Source organism: Gallus gallus, chromosome 22 (genome assembly GCF_016699485.2).
Source record: "Gallus gallus isolate bGalGal1 chromosome 22, bGalGal1.mat.broiler.GRCg7b, whole genome shotgun sequence".
NCBI classification, from domain to species: domain Eukaryota; kingdom Metazoa; phylum Chordata; class Aves; order Galliformes; family Phasianidae; genus Gallus; species Gallus gallus.
The window spans coordinates 1,778,143-1,796,484 of NC_052553.1; the positions used below are offsets into that span (position 1 = coordinate 1,778,143).

General features: G+C 55.3%; 2 protein-coding genes and 1 long non-coding RNA gene across 4 annotated transcripts; all 3 read right to left on the reverse strand.

The window, feature by feature from the left end:
• Nucleotides 1-36: 36 nt before the first annotated feature.
• On the reverse strand, nucleotides 37-5,480 carry RNF122 (ring finger protein 122). Of its 2 annotated transcripts, none has more exons than XM_015297437.4 (6): nucleotides 5,385-5,480; nucleotides 2,188-2,344; nucleotides 1,319-1,364; nucleotides 909-950; nucleotides 525-604; nucleotides 37-450 (listed from the first exon to the last, which is right to left on the reverse strand). In XM_015297437.4, the coding sequence occupies exons 1-6, from the start codon at nucleotides 5,407-5,409 to the stop codon at nucleotides 336-338; spliced, it is 465 nt and encodes a 154-aa protein (XP_015152923.1). In that variant the 5' UTR covers nucleotides 5,410-5,480; the 3' UTR covers nucleotides 37-335. The 2 variants fall into 2 exon arrangements, with proteins under 2 accessions (XP_015152923.1, XP_015152922.1); XM_015297436.4 differs by having other exon boundaries at nucleotides 525-607.
• A 1,024-nt stretch (nucleotides 5,481-6,504) lies between these two features.
• Nucleotides 6,505-10,491, reverse strand: DUSP26 (dual specificity phosphatase 26 (putative)). Its single transcript, XM_424530.7, has 4 exons — nucleotides 10,402-10,491; nucleotides 8,242-8,514; nucleotides 7,734-7,942; nucleotides 6,505-7,262 (listed from the first exon to the last, which is right to left on the reverse strand). Exons 2-4 carry the CDS (start codon nucleotides 8,418-8,420, stop codon nucleotides 7,063-7,065), a joined length of 588 nt encoding a protein of 195 aa, XP_424530.1. The 5' UTR covers nucleotides 8,421-8,514; nucleotides 10,402-10,491; the 3' UTR covers nucleotides 6,505-7,062.
• A 2,339-nt stretch (nucleotides 10,492-12,830) lies between these two features.
• On the reverse strand, nucleotides 12,831-18,342 carry LOC101749720. The gene is made up of 3 exons (XR_005841534.2): nucleotides 17,666-18,342; nucleotides 17,425-17,532; nucleotides 12,831-15,183 (listed from the first exon to the last, which is right to left on the reverse strand). It is a non-coding gene; the product is annotated as an uncharacterized LOC101749720 (long non-coding RNA).

Below are 18,342 nucleotides of genomic sequence, written 5' to 3' on the forward strand. Positions count from 1 at the left end.
CCTGCCCTGCCCCACGCACTCACAGTTCAGCCCGACTGACAAACATCCGTTTAATCTGTTTTACCCAAACCTGTACACTTCTCCCCCAAAAGGGGGGAGGCTGAGAGTCCGGAGCGATGGGTACAGAGCACTGTGCGCCCTGAGGGGGGAGCAGCGCCCACAGCTGCGCCCCACACTCCCCCCAGGCGGTCCCTGCAGAGCACAATGGGGCGGTGTACAAACAAACACCCCCCAAAGAAACAAAGCAACGCACCGCGAGCCAAATCCCAGCTTGCAAACCCCAAATCCTTCAGGATTAAAGCTTTCGTTTTCCCCATGAAAACCACCGGGGCCGCTCACACCATCTCATCCAGCAGAGTGCCAATGCCGGCGTGGGGCTGGGCCGGACCTGCCATGGGTTTGTTGCACATGGGACACACGCAGCGCACCTCCAACCACTTCACCAGGCACCTGCAGAGCAGAGAGATGGGAGGAGGATGCGAATCCCCAGCAGGGAACCCCCTGCTGTCTGTGCCCTTACTCACTTTCGGTGGAAGGCATGCTGGCATGGCAGCACCCCCAGCTCCTCCTTCACCTTGAAGTCCTCCAGACAGACGGCACAGGTCTGCTGCAGGGGGGTGAGAAAGGGGTGAGGGTGAGCAAGAATACATGGAACACAAAGTGATGCCCATGTACAGCCCCGCTCCTGCTAGAAATGCTGTGGCTGGGGAAGCCCCGCTGCTGGAGTGCCTCTCCCCGGGTATTCCCAGCCCCATGCTGCCCCAGGAAGGGTTTTCCTTCCTCATTTCCAACCCAGCGCTGTTGATCCCAGCCTGGTGCTGGCACATCCCTGTCCAACTCTGTCACCATACAACCCCAGTGCCATGCGAGCCCAAAGGATGGAGCTGGGATGAATGCACCATACTCACCCCATGCACATTCAGCCTCCAGGCATCGCCTTTCAAAACCACCTGGGGAAGGAGACAGCAGATGAGTATCAGGAGCAGCTGGGATTGATCCAGTGGTAGGTTTCTATGAAGCAAGCATGAAGCTGGGAAAAGTCCAAGCTGGACAAACAGTGTCTGCGTGTCCTGCTCATCAGCCACCCCAAATGGGGCTTCCTGGCTCCTGTGGGACAGCCCCAGCCCTTAAGCCTCACTGAAATGAGCCAGGCAGGGGCAGGTTGATCTGGGGCACCGCAGCCGTGTGCCCAATATGTTGGTGGGTAAGCTGGGGACAAGAAGCATCACACCCTGCTGCATCCCCACCATCTGCTCCCACCTCCTCCATCGACCCCCCATCTCTATGGGTGTCTGTAGAAAACAGCCATCGGCCTTACCTCCTTGTACCCGAATCTCTCACTCTGCGCCTGGTGCCGCAGTTTGCTAGAGATGGGGAGAAAAAGGCACTGTGAGCTTTACAGCATCCCCGAGGGGAGCATCTGAACGGCACAGATACAGTTCCAGGATGATCCCTAAGTCCCCTTCCCGAAGCCCCTCTCCTGCAGAGCCGGGGGCTCCGCTCCACCTGCAGGAATCAGCAGCGGGCAGCAATAAGGGCCGACGGCCCCAATTGTTTGCCTTCGGAAGTCATTCGCGGCACAGGAAGCGCCCTATTTCCAGCACTCACCCACTGGCAGCTCCCAGCCCCGCCACGACCTTGGCTGAGACAGACAGAGGGGAGAGCTGCTTGCAAAGCAGCCCAGCAAAGCACAGGGGGAATGAGAGCGCTCGCAGCCTTCACTTCTCCCCCAAGCCAGGCACTGAGGTGCGCTCCCACAGCCCCCAAATGGCTGAGGCTTGCAGTGGGGCTGAGGCATCCTGCAGTGAAGGACGGAGCAACTCGAGCCCACAGAAACGCCAGCTGCTGCTGAGTTTAAAAATAGCCCTCCCTGAGCTGGGAGGGGAGTGAAAAGACATCCTTCTCCTGTGCAGCACTGCTCCTTCCCCTGCCCAACACAATACATCGCTCCGCGTGGTCCCCTGAAAAACAAGAGCCCCTTCCTGCGTTTCCTGCCCTGCTCTGCCACAGGGGACCAGGGGACTGCGCCTGGCCCCGATCCTTGGGGCAGAGCCTTATGGTGAGCAGCTCTTGTGCAATGGGACAAAGCGATGGGCACAGGGGATGCAGCGGTCCAGGGGCTGCGGATGCTCCTGGATGATAAGGCCCCATCAGAAAAGCAATTGGTGCTGCAGGGTTCCGGCTCACCTGATGAAGTAGCAGCAGAAGATGAGGCTGAGCACGAAGACAAAGATACCGGTGCCGAAAATGACCATGTAGATGTTGAGTGGAAGGTCCTGGAATGTGATGGGGGGCATCGTGCAGGGTTTACTGGTGTAAATCAGCCCCAGACTGCAGGAGCACCCTTTGGGGGGAGAAGAAAACTCAGTATTTAGAATAGAAAAACAGAGGAAGAAGAGGTGAAGAACAGAAGAAGATGAAACTTACCTTCTGCCATGCCATACAGGATATGCCAGACAGGGTAGGAGGGCACTCCACAGCCCAGGGCAGGAGATGTATGCAGCTCCTGCTCACTCCCATCTGTGCTTTCCCAACGCAGCCCCCCAGAGCATCCCATCCCCTAATGAAAGCCCTGACACTGTTTCCTGGGCTGGAAATCGGAGATCTGTGCAGGGGCAGCACCACCCCTTGTGCCAGCACTGCCTGCTGCATCTCAGCAGGCACTGAGCTGCTCTCCAGCAGCACAATGTACCCAAGGCAGATCTGTGCACTGGGAAGGATGGGAGGCATCCAGCTCAGGGATGTGCATCAGGTGAGCACCTGGGCTGCAAGAAACGAAGTTTTCCTGCCTACAGAAGGCAGAGCCATCGCTGGCCTTTGCCTCCTTTAATTGCTTGACACAGCCCATGTGCCCCTCATCTATGGAGCGAGAAAGGGAGGATTTGTTTGTTGGCTGCTGTTCTCCCAGCATTCTGCTCTCCAGACCACCAGGTGCAGAAGAAGACAATAGGAAAGGGGTTTTTTTTTGTTGGGGATTTTTTTTTTCTTTCCCTGCTGGAAATGATTGCAGGGGGGAAAGAAGAAAAAAAAAAACCCAAGAACTATCTCAGCTCTTAAAAAAAACACCATGGAACAAGTAAATGAGGTAATGCTGTGTGCAGGGCTGCTCAGCAGTGCTGCTCAGCAGTGCTGAGGGATGGAGGAAGGCTCATTGGAAGGTGACCAAAAGGAGAACAGTTGTGGCAACCATCATGGGTCACGAGCATGTAGGAGCCCAGATAAAGCAATGCTGCTTCCACGTGTGTTCCAAACCAAGAGCTGCTCCCGGGATATGTGAAAAGCTCCATTGCCACAGGAGCTGCGGAACCAGGAGCAGCCCCAAAGCAAGAGAAGGGAAGGGGAGCTGAGTCCCATTTGGCCCTTCTTTTGATGGGAATGCAGGCAGAATGGCCCTGCTGGACCCACACCTCAGCAAGGGGCTGCCCTACAGTCCCCACTCTTTGCCACTCACACAGGGATTGGCAGAGCAGTAAAACGCAGCAGGGGCACAGATGAGGTAGGAGAGGAGAAGCTGTAACTTCCAGCCCCGTACCGAAGGAAGCAGAGAGGAGCAGCCCTGACACGTCCCTGCCAGCCGCAACACAGCTGGCAGGGCTAATTTTAGACCCACCAGCTTAGCAAGGCTCATTCCTGCTAAAAAGGAATTCCCGTGGGCCAGAAGGGAGCACAGCTCTGGGCAGTGCCTGACCCAGCTGGGGAGCAGGATGGGCCCTGGAGCAGCAGTCCCAGCCAGACCCCCCCGGCTCCTCCACCTCCTCCCCAGTGGAACCGATCAGCAGGGTGGGCGCTGACTTGGTGCTGGGATTAATTAGCACAGCCCTTTGCCTGACAAAGGCTTTCATATTTTTAGCTCGAGAGGAACGGAGCAAATCTGGTTTTAATACAGCAAAGGCCTGATGGGCACCAAACCCAAAGCAACCCACTCCAGCGATGTAAGCCTCCCCAGGGCCAGTTCTGCACCTGAAGGCAGAGGCCTGGAAAGCAGCGGGCAGGGATGGCGACTCGGTCCATGCAGTGCTTTGTGAGCCAGGCGCAGGCACAGGGTTTGTGCTGAGCGCAGCTTCTCCCTCACCCCCAATTCTTGTTCAATCAAACAAATGGAAAACTCAGCAGGTCATGAAATAAAACCATTCTTTCCACTCCCACACAAAAAAGCTCTGGGTTTTGCATCACCAAAATTGAATGCAGCTTCCATGTAATTTTTGCTGTGATGCTGGAATGGGCTTCCTGCAAAAGCCTGCCCTGTGCCAACAGCTCACAGTGGGGACAGCACCCACCAAAGGTCAGGGCTGGGGGCCACCAAATCCCCCAGAGAGCAGCTGAGCAACGGGAGGAAAAGCTGTGATGCCAAAGAGGTGCTGCAATTCCAGGCCAGTGCAGCGCATACCTTCTGCTATGAAACGTGGAGCACCACTATTTGTGTTGAAAACTCAATTTCCTCGCTGGGTATCAAGTTTATTTGCACCAATGGCCCCCAATTCTGCGACGCCCCTCAACTGTATGCAACAAAGCAATTTTGCTGGACTCCATTGACTTAAGTATTTGTGAGGTCAGGGCTTAAGGCCAAAACGCACACGTCAGATGCTTAGGGCCAGTCCTAAACCCACGTCCTGGCCTTTGCACAAGGGCGGGCTCTGTTCTCAGCGCTGCCCAAAGCCCAAACCAGGGGAAGCTGGGAGAGCTGCGGCCGCTCAGAGCCTCCCAAAGCAAACTCTGTGCCTGGGGCTGCTGCGTTTGTTGCTGAGGAGCACTAATGCAGCCCACGAGGGCAACCCACGGCTGGCACACGGGCAGCCTGCCTGCCTGCAGAAGCACTGCTTGCCCCAGCTGCACAGCACATGCAGGGCATTGCATTACAGCAGAGGAAGCCACTGGTTGCATTATATTTAGCTTCAAAGGCTGTAACCCCTTCATAAATTAAAAGAACCCGGCCTTTGTTGCTGAGGCAGAGCTTTGATGGTGGAATTCCCAGCGCAGCTTCTCAGCTATTAGTCGTAAAAATAAACCACTTCTCATTTAAACAGAACTCCCTCACATGTGCAAACAGTTCCATGTTTCTGGGAGTTTCTTTCAGGCAGGAGCAGAGCGCCTGGGCTCCACTAACACAAGTTTATTCCACAGACACGTGGGAGAAGGCTTTTCTTTTCAAGCAGCACGAGCAAAAGCGCTGCAAGTTCCAGCAGCAGCGGGCTGGGAGCTCTGAAAGCGGACCAGAAGCAAGACCGAGGTGACCCTGACCCTAACCCTGACCCTGACCCGAGTCCACGGAGCCCCGGGAGGAGCCAGAAGGCACCGCCCGGAACGCGAAGCAGCCCGGAGCCACCCCAACCCCTCAGCCCCATCCCGGTTAGGGCTGCAGCCCCAAACCCCGGTCCCGCTCTCACCGTGGCACCACTGGAACGGGGGCATCCGGGAGCGGCTCCGCGGGGCCGGACCGGCTCCGCCGTGCGCAGCGCCGGGCCATGGCCGGGAGCGGGGCCGGGCCGGCCGGCGGGGAGCGGCCCCGGCCCCTCAAACCCCGCCCCGGCCCACGGAGCCGCCCCCGGAGCCGCCCCCGGTCTCGGAGCTGCGGGTTCTGCTCGCCCCGGGCCCTGCGCTGAGCCGAGGAGGAGAGCCCCGTGCATCCCTGCGGGACGTCCCGCACGTTGGATGGGGCTTTGGGCAACGCGGGCCGCTGGGGGATGTCCCAGCCCATGGCAGGAATGGAAACGGGAAGGACTTTTAGGTGCCTTCCAACACAAACCCTTCTGTGATTCCGTGTATCGGCCCTCTGGGGAGCTGTGCTGCAGGCGCTGAGCTTCCAGTGGCTCTCAGCCTCGTGCAGGGGATGCAAAGGAGATTTGGGCATGATCAGACTCTCCCAGAATGTAGGAGCATCCCTCGCTGCTCATCGATCTCCTAGCAGAGATGCCCGGGCACTGCCAGCACCCAGCAATGCACAGCACACACAGCAATGCACTGCACACCCAGCAGTGCAAAGCACACCCAGCAATGCACAGCACACAGCAGTGCAAAGCAATGCACAGCACCCATCAATGCACAGCACAAAGCAGTGCAAAGCACACCCAGCAATGCACAGCACACAGCAATGCACAGCACACCCAGCAATGTACATACAGCAATGCACTGCACACCCAGCAATGCACAGCACACAGCAGTGCACAGCAGTGCAAAGCACACCCAGCAATGCACAGCACACAGCAATGCACAGCACACCCAGCAATGTACATACAGCAATGCACTGCACACCCAGCAGTGCAAAGCACACCCAGCAATGCACAGCACCCAGCAATGCACAGCACCCAGCAGTGCACAGCACACCCAGCAATGCACAGCACACACAGTCTGACAGTGATTTCACTCTCTGATTCACCCCCTTCTGCCCTGGACTGAGGATCAGGGAGGATTTCTGCCCATCCCAACCCTGAGCACACCGGGGCGATGCTCTTCAGATTGCAGCCTGAACACAAAGGCTGTCCCAAAGCACACGAGGGATGGCCAGACTTCTTCCTTAGCGCTGCCTTTATTTGTACAGGTTAACACTAAGCATGGAGGACACCCAAACACTAAAGGTCTGTTTGCCAGGGACCACACGCCAGACCTAATTCACATTGCTACACAGACCGAAAACAAATGGGAAACAAGACAAGGAACACACACAGTTTCAGTCCCCTGGGAGGGAGGGATGGGACTGGCTCGGCAGATGCATCTGCCACATGGGAGAACCAACCTTTGAAGGCTTCCAGGAGCCAACAGGGGTCGAGAATAACCTGAAACGTGGGGCCATGTCCCTTCAGAGGCATCTCTGCGTGAGCAGGCTGGGAAGGAGGCTATGCATTAGGCCTACCTAAGTGGCAAGATTGCAGGTTGAGGGCCTATGCCTTACCACTAGGAATAGCTCGCATGTCTGGGGACCCCCTCTGCTGGGGTGGGGATCGGTTGCATGGAACCCATTATCTGCCAAGCATCTGCACCAGGAGGAAAGCCCTATCTATCTGTGCCACTCAGCAGTATGGGGTGAGCACCGCACTGCTCCCCCCGCACAGCCCCTCTCGTCCTCCTTCACGCGCTCCTCTTCAGCCTCAGGGCATTGTCCAGGGCGACCAGCTGGCGCAAGAACCCCCGGTTAGGGATGATACCACGGTGGTCCTTGACCGTCTTTATGGCTTCTACGAGGGGCATGTGGTGGCGGATCATGAGGTAGGCGAGGACCAAGGTGGCCGACCTGCTCACCCCGACAGCACAGTGCACAAGGATCCTCCCTGGGGGTAAAACACAGGGGCTGTGTCACAGCAGGGCGAATATCCCAAATACAAAGTTGCTGAGGATCCAACTTTGCTGCGTGCTTCCTGGTGCTGCAGTCAGGCGTGCAGCCTCCAGGGCTGCATGTAGGGCCTCGGGTACAGCGTGACTGTGATGCACTGTGGTCCCCTCCTTGGCAAACAGGGACTCCCAGAACAGTCTGAATAGGAGCAGCCGCAGTGCTGGACACAGGCTGAGGCTGTGACCCATGGGGCCAGGGCTCTAATATAGCCCATCTCCTCTTTGGAGGAGGTGATCCAGACCAGAAGACGGTTGGACTAGATTACCTTAGTGGTCTTTTCCAACCTTAATGATTCTATGATTCTGCAAAGACATCAGGCTGGAAGTAGCTTTGTTTCCTAGGATGCCAACCAGCTTCCCACCCACCCTCCCTATTCCCCACTTCTGTCCCAGCGCTCTTTACCACTGACCTTCATTCAGCGCCTGATGGATGAAGTCAGCTGCAGGATAGAAGTAGGGGCTCATGTCAAAGGAAGGCGAGTCGTGGGCCTCGATGCCCAGGTAGCGGATGCCCGTCCCCTCGTAGTACTCCGCACCCCCTCTCCATTTGCTGTGCGAGGCGTTGAGGATGTGGGTGATGCGCAGGTGAGCCAGCTCACGCCGGTTGGCCGCTATATCTCTGCAGGGAGGGAGAAACAGTGCAGGAAAGCTCCACATTAAAGAAAAGGTTCAAGCGTCCTGGTCAAGCATTTGCATCTGAGAAGGCCAAAGGAGAGGGAAAGATGCTGAACTCAGACTCACAGTCATGGGTAATCTCACAGTCCATGGGCATGTGCCTCCACACAGCTGCTTCAGTCCTTCCTCCTCCTTCAGCCCACCCCCTCCCCTCCCTCACATTCCCAGCTTTCCTCTCCTGGTCTCCTCCATTTCAAAAGCCATCCCTCATCCCCTCACTTCTCATCCCCTGGTGATACGTACTGATCTCCCAGGTAGAGTCCCGGCCAGACCTCATCAGCATGGTTACAGGCTGTCTTCCCTGTGTACAGCAACCGTTCGAGCTCGAAGATGCTGAGGATGGGGTGGTGGCTGCGTTCCTCCCGCACACCCCGACTCGGTGACCTGGTGCTGTTCCTGGAGAACCGGGACAGGAAAGCCATTGGAGCTGCCGAGACCCACAAGGCATACCTGTGGGGTCGTGAAGGCCTCAGAGTGGCCTGGAGGTCTCTTCTGCTGCTGCTGCCACCCACGGTCCTGCGATGGAAGAGGTGCAGATGCTGTTAGAAGGACGGGGAGCTCTCACTCCATCCCTGCTGTAGAGCTGCTGGCCTGAAGCAGCCAGGCCCAACCTCCCTGCAGAGAGGGCAGTGTACAGGCAGCTATCCAGTGGTTCCCGCTGTGAGACAGCATCACCTACACTCCCTTCCAAGAAGCAATACTGCTGGGGAGCAGTTTGCAATGCCAGGGCTGGGGAGGGAAGCCAGAGAGGCAGCCAGATTGCTGAGTCTCCATGGGCTGAGGTTCTGCTCCAGCTCCACGACTTTGGGTTGAAGCCATATTGGCAAGAGATGCTCCATACAGGACCACCTTCCTCCTGAGCTGGCTCGGGGGCTTTGCCTGCCAGCGGGACAATGCCAGCTCGAGAACTGATGCTGCCAACCTGTGATCAGAAGCAATGAAAGGCGGCCAGCTCTGGGCAAGCCACCAGGATTGGGGAGGAAATGCCCCAAACAGGTGGAGGATTCCATATGGCACCATGCAGAGCCTGGCCTGGGCCCAGGCTGCTGCAGACCAGGCAGAAAGGCAGCAGGGAGAGAGTGCGGGGTTAACCCTTCTGAGCACAGCAGTCCTGCTGCTGCATTTGAACGTGGGGACTGGTTTGGGGTGGGAAAGGGTTAATGTCAGTGGATGAGAAAGCTGGTGTTACAGAGCTGGTCCTCTGGGACACAGTTCCACTCTCAGACCTTCAGATCATGCTGATACATCTCACCCATCTGCAGACAGCCTCCCTGGACACACCCCCGCAGAGCAGTGGCAGTCCCTGCAGCCAGGCATTAACTCAGAGCTGCCTTTTGCTGCCCCATCAATGCAACCCCCCCAACATGAGCATGCAATCCCTCCGTCTCCCCATGCAGTTCCCCTTCCCACCATCTTGCTGCTGCCCTGAGCTGCCTGGGGGACAGAAGGCGTCCCCAAGCAGCCCCAGCAGCAGCTCAGTGCTGCCCACTTCTCCCAGGGACCCCGGGGGAGGCAGCGCAGTGACACTGGGCTGGAGCAGATCATATCTCCCTGCTCTGACATTTCGCCCAGGGCGCCTGCCAGCAGCCAGCAGCGCGGAAGGGAGAAGCCTCCAGCCATTTCTTGGGCAATGTGCGTAGGAGGAAAACATTGCAAGGACATAGGGGAGCTCAGAGGGGGGGGTCCAGAGACCCCTGGGTGTCCCTCTGCCCTCCCCCTGTGCCTGGGGTGCTGCACAGAGAGGTCAGTGCTGTCTCATCCCTGGCATTGCCCCCCAGCTCCAAGCAGGGCTGGAGCTCACCCTGACACGTCTCCCCTGCCCTGATGAATTTTGGACTCCTTCATGCTGGGAATTCAGACTTGGCAAACCCCACCTGGAAAAGGGATTCAGTGTGGCCGCGTGCCGGGCCCTTAAACCTTGGGTGACCTTGGCTGCAGCGCAGCCACATACCACCATAGGCAGCATTAGGAAACAAACAGCAGAGGGGTCTGAAAAAAAACCACCACGTCATCATTATGAGGCTGTGCTGAGCCAAACAGCAGACCCCCTTATTGCTGCAAAACCAGCAATCCACACCTATGGGGGGGATGCAGCTCTAACCTCAGGCCCACAGCTGGCTTCCAGCATCCCACCCCCAGCACACCGCTGCGCCTGAAGTGCTGCAGGGGAAGAGAAGCTGCCCCACGTCCAAGTACTCAGAACAGACCCCACCCCCCATAGAGGCACCCCCCCACCGGGGGCTCGCAGCCCGCTCTGCCCATGGCTGCTCGGAGCTCCTCTGCCTGTCACGCTCATGCTCAGAGGGAGGGGAGCAGCGGGAGAGCTGCCTGGAGCAGAGCACACTCCCGGAGACAGACAGACAGACACGCAGGAGGGAGGAGACGCCCACCCCGTTACTCTACCTTGGTGAGGGCTGAGATGGCTCTGCTCGAAACGAGTGCTGTGCTCAGATCCAGTCGGCCATGTCTTCCTGCTGCTGCCGCCGCTGCTGTGGAAAGGCTGATGTATGAACATCTATTTTAAGCCATGACATGTCCAGAGGCAGGTTTGTTTATATCATGCTGTGCATGGATGGATAAGGGAGGAATGAGGGAGTCGGACACGAACGCTGGCTCTCGTGCAGGCATGCACACACCCGCACATAAATGCCCATTACTACACAGACAAAAACAACAGCAACAATAGCAGCTTTGCTCTCACTCCTCCTCCAGCAAACCAAAGCCCCGGGCAGACAGAGAAGGGGAAAGGAAAGCTCCAATGCAATGGTGCTGGTGGTGGCATGGTTACCACCGTCGTACCTCTGCAGCTGTCTCCGGAGGATGCTCTGTCGTTTATTTGTGATAACTGACCCTGATGAGCTCCCTTGCTGGGGTCTGTTTAGCAAAGCTGGGGTTTGGTGACAGTTTCTTCCTCTGTGAAGGAAATATTCCTTGGGGGGGGGGGGGGGGTGGGAGGGTGGGGAGATGTTGTATCCATTGATACATTTGTGCCAAGGGATAAAAAGAGGAAACTCAGAAGGCTGAAGCTTTTTGTTTTGACGTCTTCTAAACGGCACCGCTCATTTCAGGAACACTTCAGTATCTCAGTTAAACATTTCCCAGGCAGAGCGTTCTCCTTCCCCTTTGAAGTGCTGGCGTTCAATTTAAGTTTGCCTCAAATCAGAAAGTAGGAGCGTGGTGTAGGGGGGGAGAAAATAGCCTGAGAAGGAATGGAAACACGCTGTTTCAGAGCAAACAGTCACCCTCAGGTTTATGGCATTCCCTCCTGCCCTCCTCTTCAATTAAACAGAAAACTTGCTGCTTAGTTGTGCATCTCAGGATGCAACCTCAGGGCTGAACGCAGCATCCCCAAGCAGCCGCCCTGTGCGCTGCTGCCCTCCAGGCAGGCAGCCAGCTGCCTCTGCTCCCTTTGGCTCCTGTTCAGCAACCCAGAGGCCCCATAGCAGACTCCCAGGGGAGCACAGGTGCCAACAGGGGACAGCCCCGGGAAGCCCCGTCCCTGCTGAGCCAGTGTTTCCATGCTGTGGGATGCTGCCAGCACAGGAAAGCCTGTCCTGTGTCTCATCCTGAGCCATTCACTGCAGAAAGGCCCCACTTCTGCCCTCCAAAGCACAGTAGCCAAATGACCCTATATATATAGATAGAGATATAGATACATATATACATATATATAGGATATATACAAGGATATTTCCTTGTGTGTATATATATGTATATATATATATAATATATATATATAAGGAATTTCACAGCTGTTGTGTGGACAGCTTTAAAGTGGACCCTCTCCCCGTTCCTGTCCCAATCGTCTGTAAGTTCTGCTTCTAAACAGAAGTGCCAACGACCTCCATCACAAGAGGTGAAATCTGAATTAAAAAAGCCCAACGTGAAATAAAATTAGATGGATAAACGCTTTGGCGGAGCGTTGCCTGTAGGGAACTCAGTGGCCATTTAAAGAGAGGATTAGCAGTCGGTATGTTTTTATTCCAATAATAATACTGGAATTGCTTTGTAAAGCAGCCAGAAGTCTCCAACAAAGCCAGTGACTTCTTCTGAGATAATGACATCTCCAATGGTTTGGAATGTCTGGGCAGCTGCAGCGAGGAGTGTCAGCAATCTATTTCTGCATAAGGGAAGTTTCTCAGACACAAGCCAGACCTCCCTGCCTCACCTCCTCCCCTTGTTTTCCATAAACAGCAGTGTTGTAGTGCAGACTGACTCAACTCCGTGCTCCCTGGCAGGGTTTATCAGCTCCTGCAGCACCTGTCCTTGAGGACAAGAAGTCAAAGCCCTGGAGCTGGGCTGCAGGCAGGGGGGGCACAAGCCCCACTCGGTGTTTGCTGTGACTTGCACCCACCTTGCTCAGTTTCCCCACCTCCTCCTGACCACCCCGTTGTTGCAGATCCATCCCTCCCTTGTTTTGCCCAGGAATGCACTGAAAAGCCAAGATCACCAAAGTGCAGGGAGAGAGTTGAGAAGACAAACATGGCAAGCCTTTCGCCTGCCCACAGTCCCTTTAAGCGTGTCCCCCTGGGCAGCACCCGGCTGCAGGACCAGCCACAGCACCCCACAGCCCCGCTTTCCTGCCAGCTCTATCACTCCACAATGCCTGAGCCCCACAGCTGCAAAGGGCTTCTAATGCTGGGCAGGCAAAGGCTGTGTGGATGCATGGCTGGGGGCACAGGAGAGGAACGCTGCAGCTTCCCTGAGCTGTGGGCATCGCTGCAGAGAGCTGCTGCAGGGCTGAGCAGCTGAAGGGCAGCACAGCACAGGTTTCCTGCATCCCGTGGCTGCAGACTTGCTGCTGAGGGGGGTGCTGCTGTACAGCAGGGGTGGGATGCTGGCACAGGCAGCGCTGTATCCCTATATCTCAGCTATTGTCAAAAACTGCTGTGCACAGCAGGCCTGCGGCGGCGAGGGCAGAGCAGCTGCTTTCAGCTCAATTAGAGGCAGAATTGGCTCCCAGCAGAATAAGCAGCGCACCCGCAGCTCCCAGCTGTCCCTCTCCTCCTAAACGGAGCTCAGAGCACGGAGGTAAATAGGGGTTGGGGTTCTGCAAAACCCACGAGCGAGCTGCAAAAAGGGCAGCTTGGAAAAGTTCACAGATCCGACCACTGGGGGCTGCTCTGGTTATACATAAATCACCACCGCGCGCATTGTCAAACATGGAAAACTCAACCCAAGGAAATAAAGGGCAGGGGTTAGAGAGTTTCTGAGCTGCTCTTTCCTGCCTTCATACTCCACATGCATGCAAATGCACCGTAGACTTCACAGCTCTATTTTAAAGATCAGAGATCAATCACTTCACGCAGTAAATGCTGCATGCCCAAAAGCCACCTGGAAGGCACAGGAGCCAGAGTTTATTACACTCAATCACAAACAGAACGTATGAATTTCATCCAACATGCACTGCTAAGCAGACCCACTGAGGAAGAGGGAGAGAGTGCAGAGGGAGCTGCAGAATACCAGCAGAAAATTAAGCCTCCTCTTAGCTGGCAGTCATGGCAAGAAGGCGACACTGTGGAGAGGGGCAATGCAGGTGAGAGCAGTGTTGCAGCAACATACTGAGAGGGATCTGACAAATGGGGTTTGCTTAGCACTGAGCAGCCCAGGAGGAGCTGTGTGCTCAGGTGGGATCAGTGAACACCCGGTGGGGGAGGGAATTCCTTTGCACTGCTCTCTGGCTGTGCTGTGGGGTGTGCTGCCCCCCTCAGCAGCAAGTCTGCAGCCACGGGATGCAGGAAAGCCGTGCTGTGCTGCCCTTCAGCTGCTGAGCCCTACAGCAGCTCTCTGCAGCGATGCCCACGGCTCAGGGAAGCTGCAGCGTTCCTCTCCTGTGCCCTCAGCCATGCACCCACACGGCCTTTGCCTGCCCAGCACCAGAAGCCTGTGGGGTGACACTCAAAAAGCATCACAGAACATCGGTCTCCAAGAGGCTCCTGAGGCTGTGCAGCCATCCCAGCGTGGTATCAACTCCATCGAAGCGGTGAGGTAACAAAGAGCAATCTTCATTCTCCATTTGCTTGCATTTAGGACAGGAATGAAGGTTTCTTTGGGGGCTCCATCCATGCTGTAGCAGTCTGGAAGGAAACTGCAAAGCTCGAGGTTACCTTCCCCAGGGGCTGTCCCAACCCTCTCCATTCTCTGGGATGGCAGTTGTGCGCCGTTAAACCCTCTGCCAGCCCCAAACAGATGTCTGCTTCCCCGTAAGAGTGGGATCGAAGGTAATAAAGCCTTGGAAGGAGGATGTGCAGGAACACAGCCCCTCTGTGCCCACTCCAGAACAGACCTTAAAGCCTCATCACCTGACTGAATCGATTCACTGCTGGAGGGCCCACTCGAGTTCTGGCGAAGCTGAGATATTTTCCATTAAAAGAAAGGAAAAGGGGGTGGGGGGGGGGGGGGGGGGGAGGAAGAGGAAATAACAGCACCAGACTCATTGTCCGACAGCTGTAAAACCCAGCAGAGCCTCAATTTGTGAGGAAGCAGTTCTTGTCCAGAGGGAGAGAGACAGCTGCTCGCTTTGTTGCAAACTTGCAGCATTTATGATTACTTAGCGGGAAGACTCAGAATTGCTGGTGGACGCATTTTGCCTGTCATCTGCTGCCTTGTTAATGTCAGGAGCAGCCCGGGATGGAGCTGAGTCGCTACAGCACACAGAGGAGGGAAAAAAAAAACCTCACTGAATAAAAACAACAAGTTGCTGGCAAAACACGCTGTGAAATCCTGATGGTTGCTGTCTGAGCGCTCACTTCAGCTTGTCTCTTCTTGTTAGCAGAGAGGCTGAGGCACAGCCCCAACCCTACGGAGCCGGTGGGAGGTTTGCTGTTGACCTGGGACTCGTTGGGTTTAAACGCTCAGAGGGATGTCAGGTGGAAGAGAACTTCGCACGCCTCCCCTGGAAGGAAGGGCGGCTGAGACGCAACGATCCCCATTAGCAAAGCTCCGCTCTCCGTGCTTTTTAAAGGCTAATCCTTCCAGACGGAGCTCACATCCATCTCGCATAGCAAAGCGCTCTGCAGGGCAGCGCCGATCAGCACTGGAGGCAGCGGGTGGGAGGGCGGTGTGGGATGCGCCGCGACAGCCCCGTGTGATGCTCACCCAGATGTGTGCCGCTCCCCATGGCAGCCGCTGGGGCCTCCAGGAGCTCAGGTGCTGCTCTTCCAAATCCAAAATCCTTCAAGAAATCTGATTGAGAGAGAGAGAGAGAGAAAAAAAAAGGAATGATATCAGCGCCGGGGTGCAAATTGAGGGCAGGGCCCTGGCAAATTCACTCTGACTTGCAGGGAGGCCGGGACCTCGCGGTGATTATTTCTCTTCTCCAGCGTTCTCAGACTCAGATCTGATCACTGTGAGCACAGACACGGAGCTCTGTCTGTCTGAGACCCATCGCTGCTGCTATCAGTGGGGTTCTGTTCTCTACACACCCCAACCCCCTGCAGTGATTGTGAAGAGCAGCTTAGGGCTCAAATACGAAGTCGTTGAGTTGGGTGCCTAATTCCTTTCAATCTGCTTTTTATTTCCTGGCCTCGGGGCTCTGAGGAAGCAGCTGGTTTGATTTGATGAAGAAAAGAGCTGTTCCATTAACGGGTCTGATGGCTGAGAGGGTGCTTTCAGCTGGGGATGGATCCCAGCACCCTTCACCAGGCCACACTTGCTGCTGGATCATATTTTCCCTTCAATGACATTACATCTTAAACGGGCTTTCACTGTAATAACATTTGCAGTAATGAAATCACTCTGCGGCACAGTCTTCTTTTAACAGCACAAATACCTGAGTTGGCTACAAAGGGAGATTTAAATGTCACAGAGGATGTGCTGGATGTGTCCATCAGAAGATAAGGCTTCTCTTTGTCGATGAATGGAGACACAACGGTGGCTGCGGGGTGTTCGGGGCACAAAGGCAGCTCCTTCAATAGGGAGAGAGGCAGCTCAGAGGAGAGGCAGATAATACAGAGAGCTTTCAAATCTCACGCTGGCTATAGGGCTCCTAAAGATGTAACAGCGACAAGGCGCTACATTTGCAAATGAAATGGCTCCAAAGCAGCTCCTCTCTGTTCACAGGTTGCCCAAGGAGGCTGTGGATGCCCCATCCCTGCAGGCGTTCAAGGCCAGGCTGGATGTGGCTCTGGGCAGCCTGGGCTGGTGGTTGGCGACCCTGCACATAGCAGGGGGTTGGAACTGATGAGCATTGTGGTCCTTTGCAACCCAGACTACTCTATGATTCTCTTGCTTCCCGAGTTCAGTGCTTGCTCTGAGAGCGGCCATGCAGGGCTGAGGGGGAGGGAGGGAAGGGCACTGCCCTGGGCCAACCCCACCTGAACCACTGGAACTGGCAAACTGCAAAAGAATGGAGCTGCATCCTTCCTATATTGTTGGTTTGCTCAGAACAAACAGAGGCTCATTATGTCTCCCCAGCAGATGGAAGTTCTGGCTTCCCTTGCACACACTCACAACCATTCGGGCCTGATTTGCTGCAGCTGGTTAGACCCCAAAATTATCTCCCAGTTGAGGCTGTGAGAAATGGATCTCCTTTGAAACACGTGGCTGCTGGATTCCATTGCTCTGCTTATCCCTGGTAAAGCTCTCCTTTGGTTGGTTGATTTACTCCAACAAAAGGGCTACAAATCCCCCACTTCCATCAAAACCAGCTGTAAGACTTCCAACATCTTAAAGGGAGGATTTCTCTGTTGTGCCTCAGGGGTGTAGGATTCGGTGTGGGGGGAGTTTTCTCCTTTTTTTCCATATGTGAAACTGCTCTGTCAGTGAGTTGAAGGGCTACATGAGAAGCCACTGCATTTTGCTGCTGTGGCTCTGAGTGGTGACACTGCCTGTACCTGCAGCATGAGCCCCATTGCCACCAGCATTGCACCTGTGTGGGAAGTGCTCCTCTTCCAAAGAGAGGGTGGTAATGAGGAGAGAAGGAAAACATGAGGGCTGATGAATTAGGGCAGATCAAATAATCTGCTGTGCCATATAACTTGGCTACAAGAGGAGCAGCCTTTCCTCTGCAGTGATGTTTGGCGCAATGGGCAAAGGGATCCATTTTCCACCTGCTTTCTTTTGCAGAAATGTTAATTTTAGCCAAAAAAAAGGTTGTGAAGGACAAAAGACTGGGAGGTGGTAAGAAAATGATCCTCCTCCTCTTCCCTCCCCAAAGAGGCAGCAGTCTGAGCTGCTTTGCCTAATGGAAACAGGCAGCAAAGGGTGCTTTGGCTTTAATAATTCTAATTATTCCACAGTATTGTGAAATAAATTAGAAACCCAAATGAGATCAGTGTCCCATGGCATTTGGAAACGCACAGTCACAGAATGCAGGTATTTAAATCTATCCCGAGTTCTGTCTCACATGGACAGGGCAGAAAATAATGGAAAATACACTCAGAAACGGGGTAGAAAATGAAAGTGCACACTGCTCCCATGCCTTACCTTTCCTTTCCCAGACATGTCTTGGATGAGGATATTCCACTGTTTCCCTCTCCTGTGGGATATGCATTCATTGCCCCCTCACTGCAGCTGTTGGTCCCGCAGGAGGAGCTGGGAAGTGCAGAGGGATTGAGCTGTGAAATCCATGAAGGTTTGAATGGGAACCCCTGGGGGTGTTTGTGGGGCTTCCCTGGAGATCCTGTCCCACAGGAAGGGTCTGAGCGCAAGCAGGGAAGGAACTCACTGTTTTTCATAGCAGCGGAGCAGGAAATCCCCAGCCCCTATTGTGCACAGGGCACGGCTTTTGCCCTGGGCACAGCATCCAATGATCCAGAAGCCTTTAACAGGTGAGCAGGAAGACAATTCCTACAGCCAGGTATGAGAGCTGGGGACTCAGAGCACTCTCCCATAGAGGCAGCTATTTATCAGCATCTTCATCCATCATACTGAAGCACGAAAGGCCAAACCAATGCCACTGCTCCTGGCTGGTTATTGCAGCACTGCACATGGGAAGGCACCCTGAAAGCACCAGGCAGAGCCTGATGGGCTGAATAGGATGTGACAGCAGGTAAGCAGGTGTGTCCGGGTGAAGCCATCCTGGTGGAGGATACTGCTGTGCTGCAGCTCTGGGTGATTTGCACTGCCCAGAGCCAGGAGGTGCAACTCTTCCTCCATCTCCACACCATGCATTTTGCTGACAGCAGTGCTTACCCCCCTCGGCAGGCTGTTATCTCCCCACACACACCTGGGAGAGCCAGTGCTTCAGCAAAAGCCTTTCCCCTCCATTTTTCTCCATGGAGCAACAAAGCAGAATGAGTAGCATCTGTTTGACCGTGGCCATCTTCATTGTGCCAAAGGGTATTTTACCCCCCTCCTGGAGCAGGGGCTGAAATTCAGCAGGCAGCCATCACTGCAGCACCA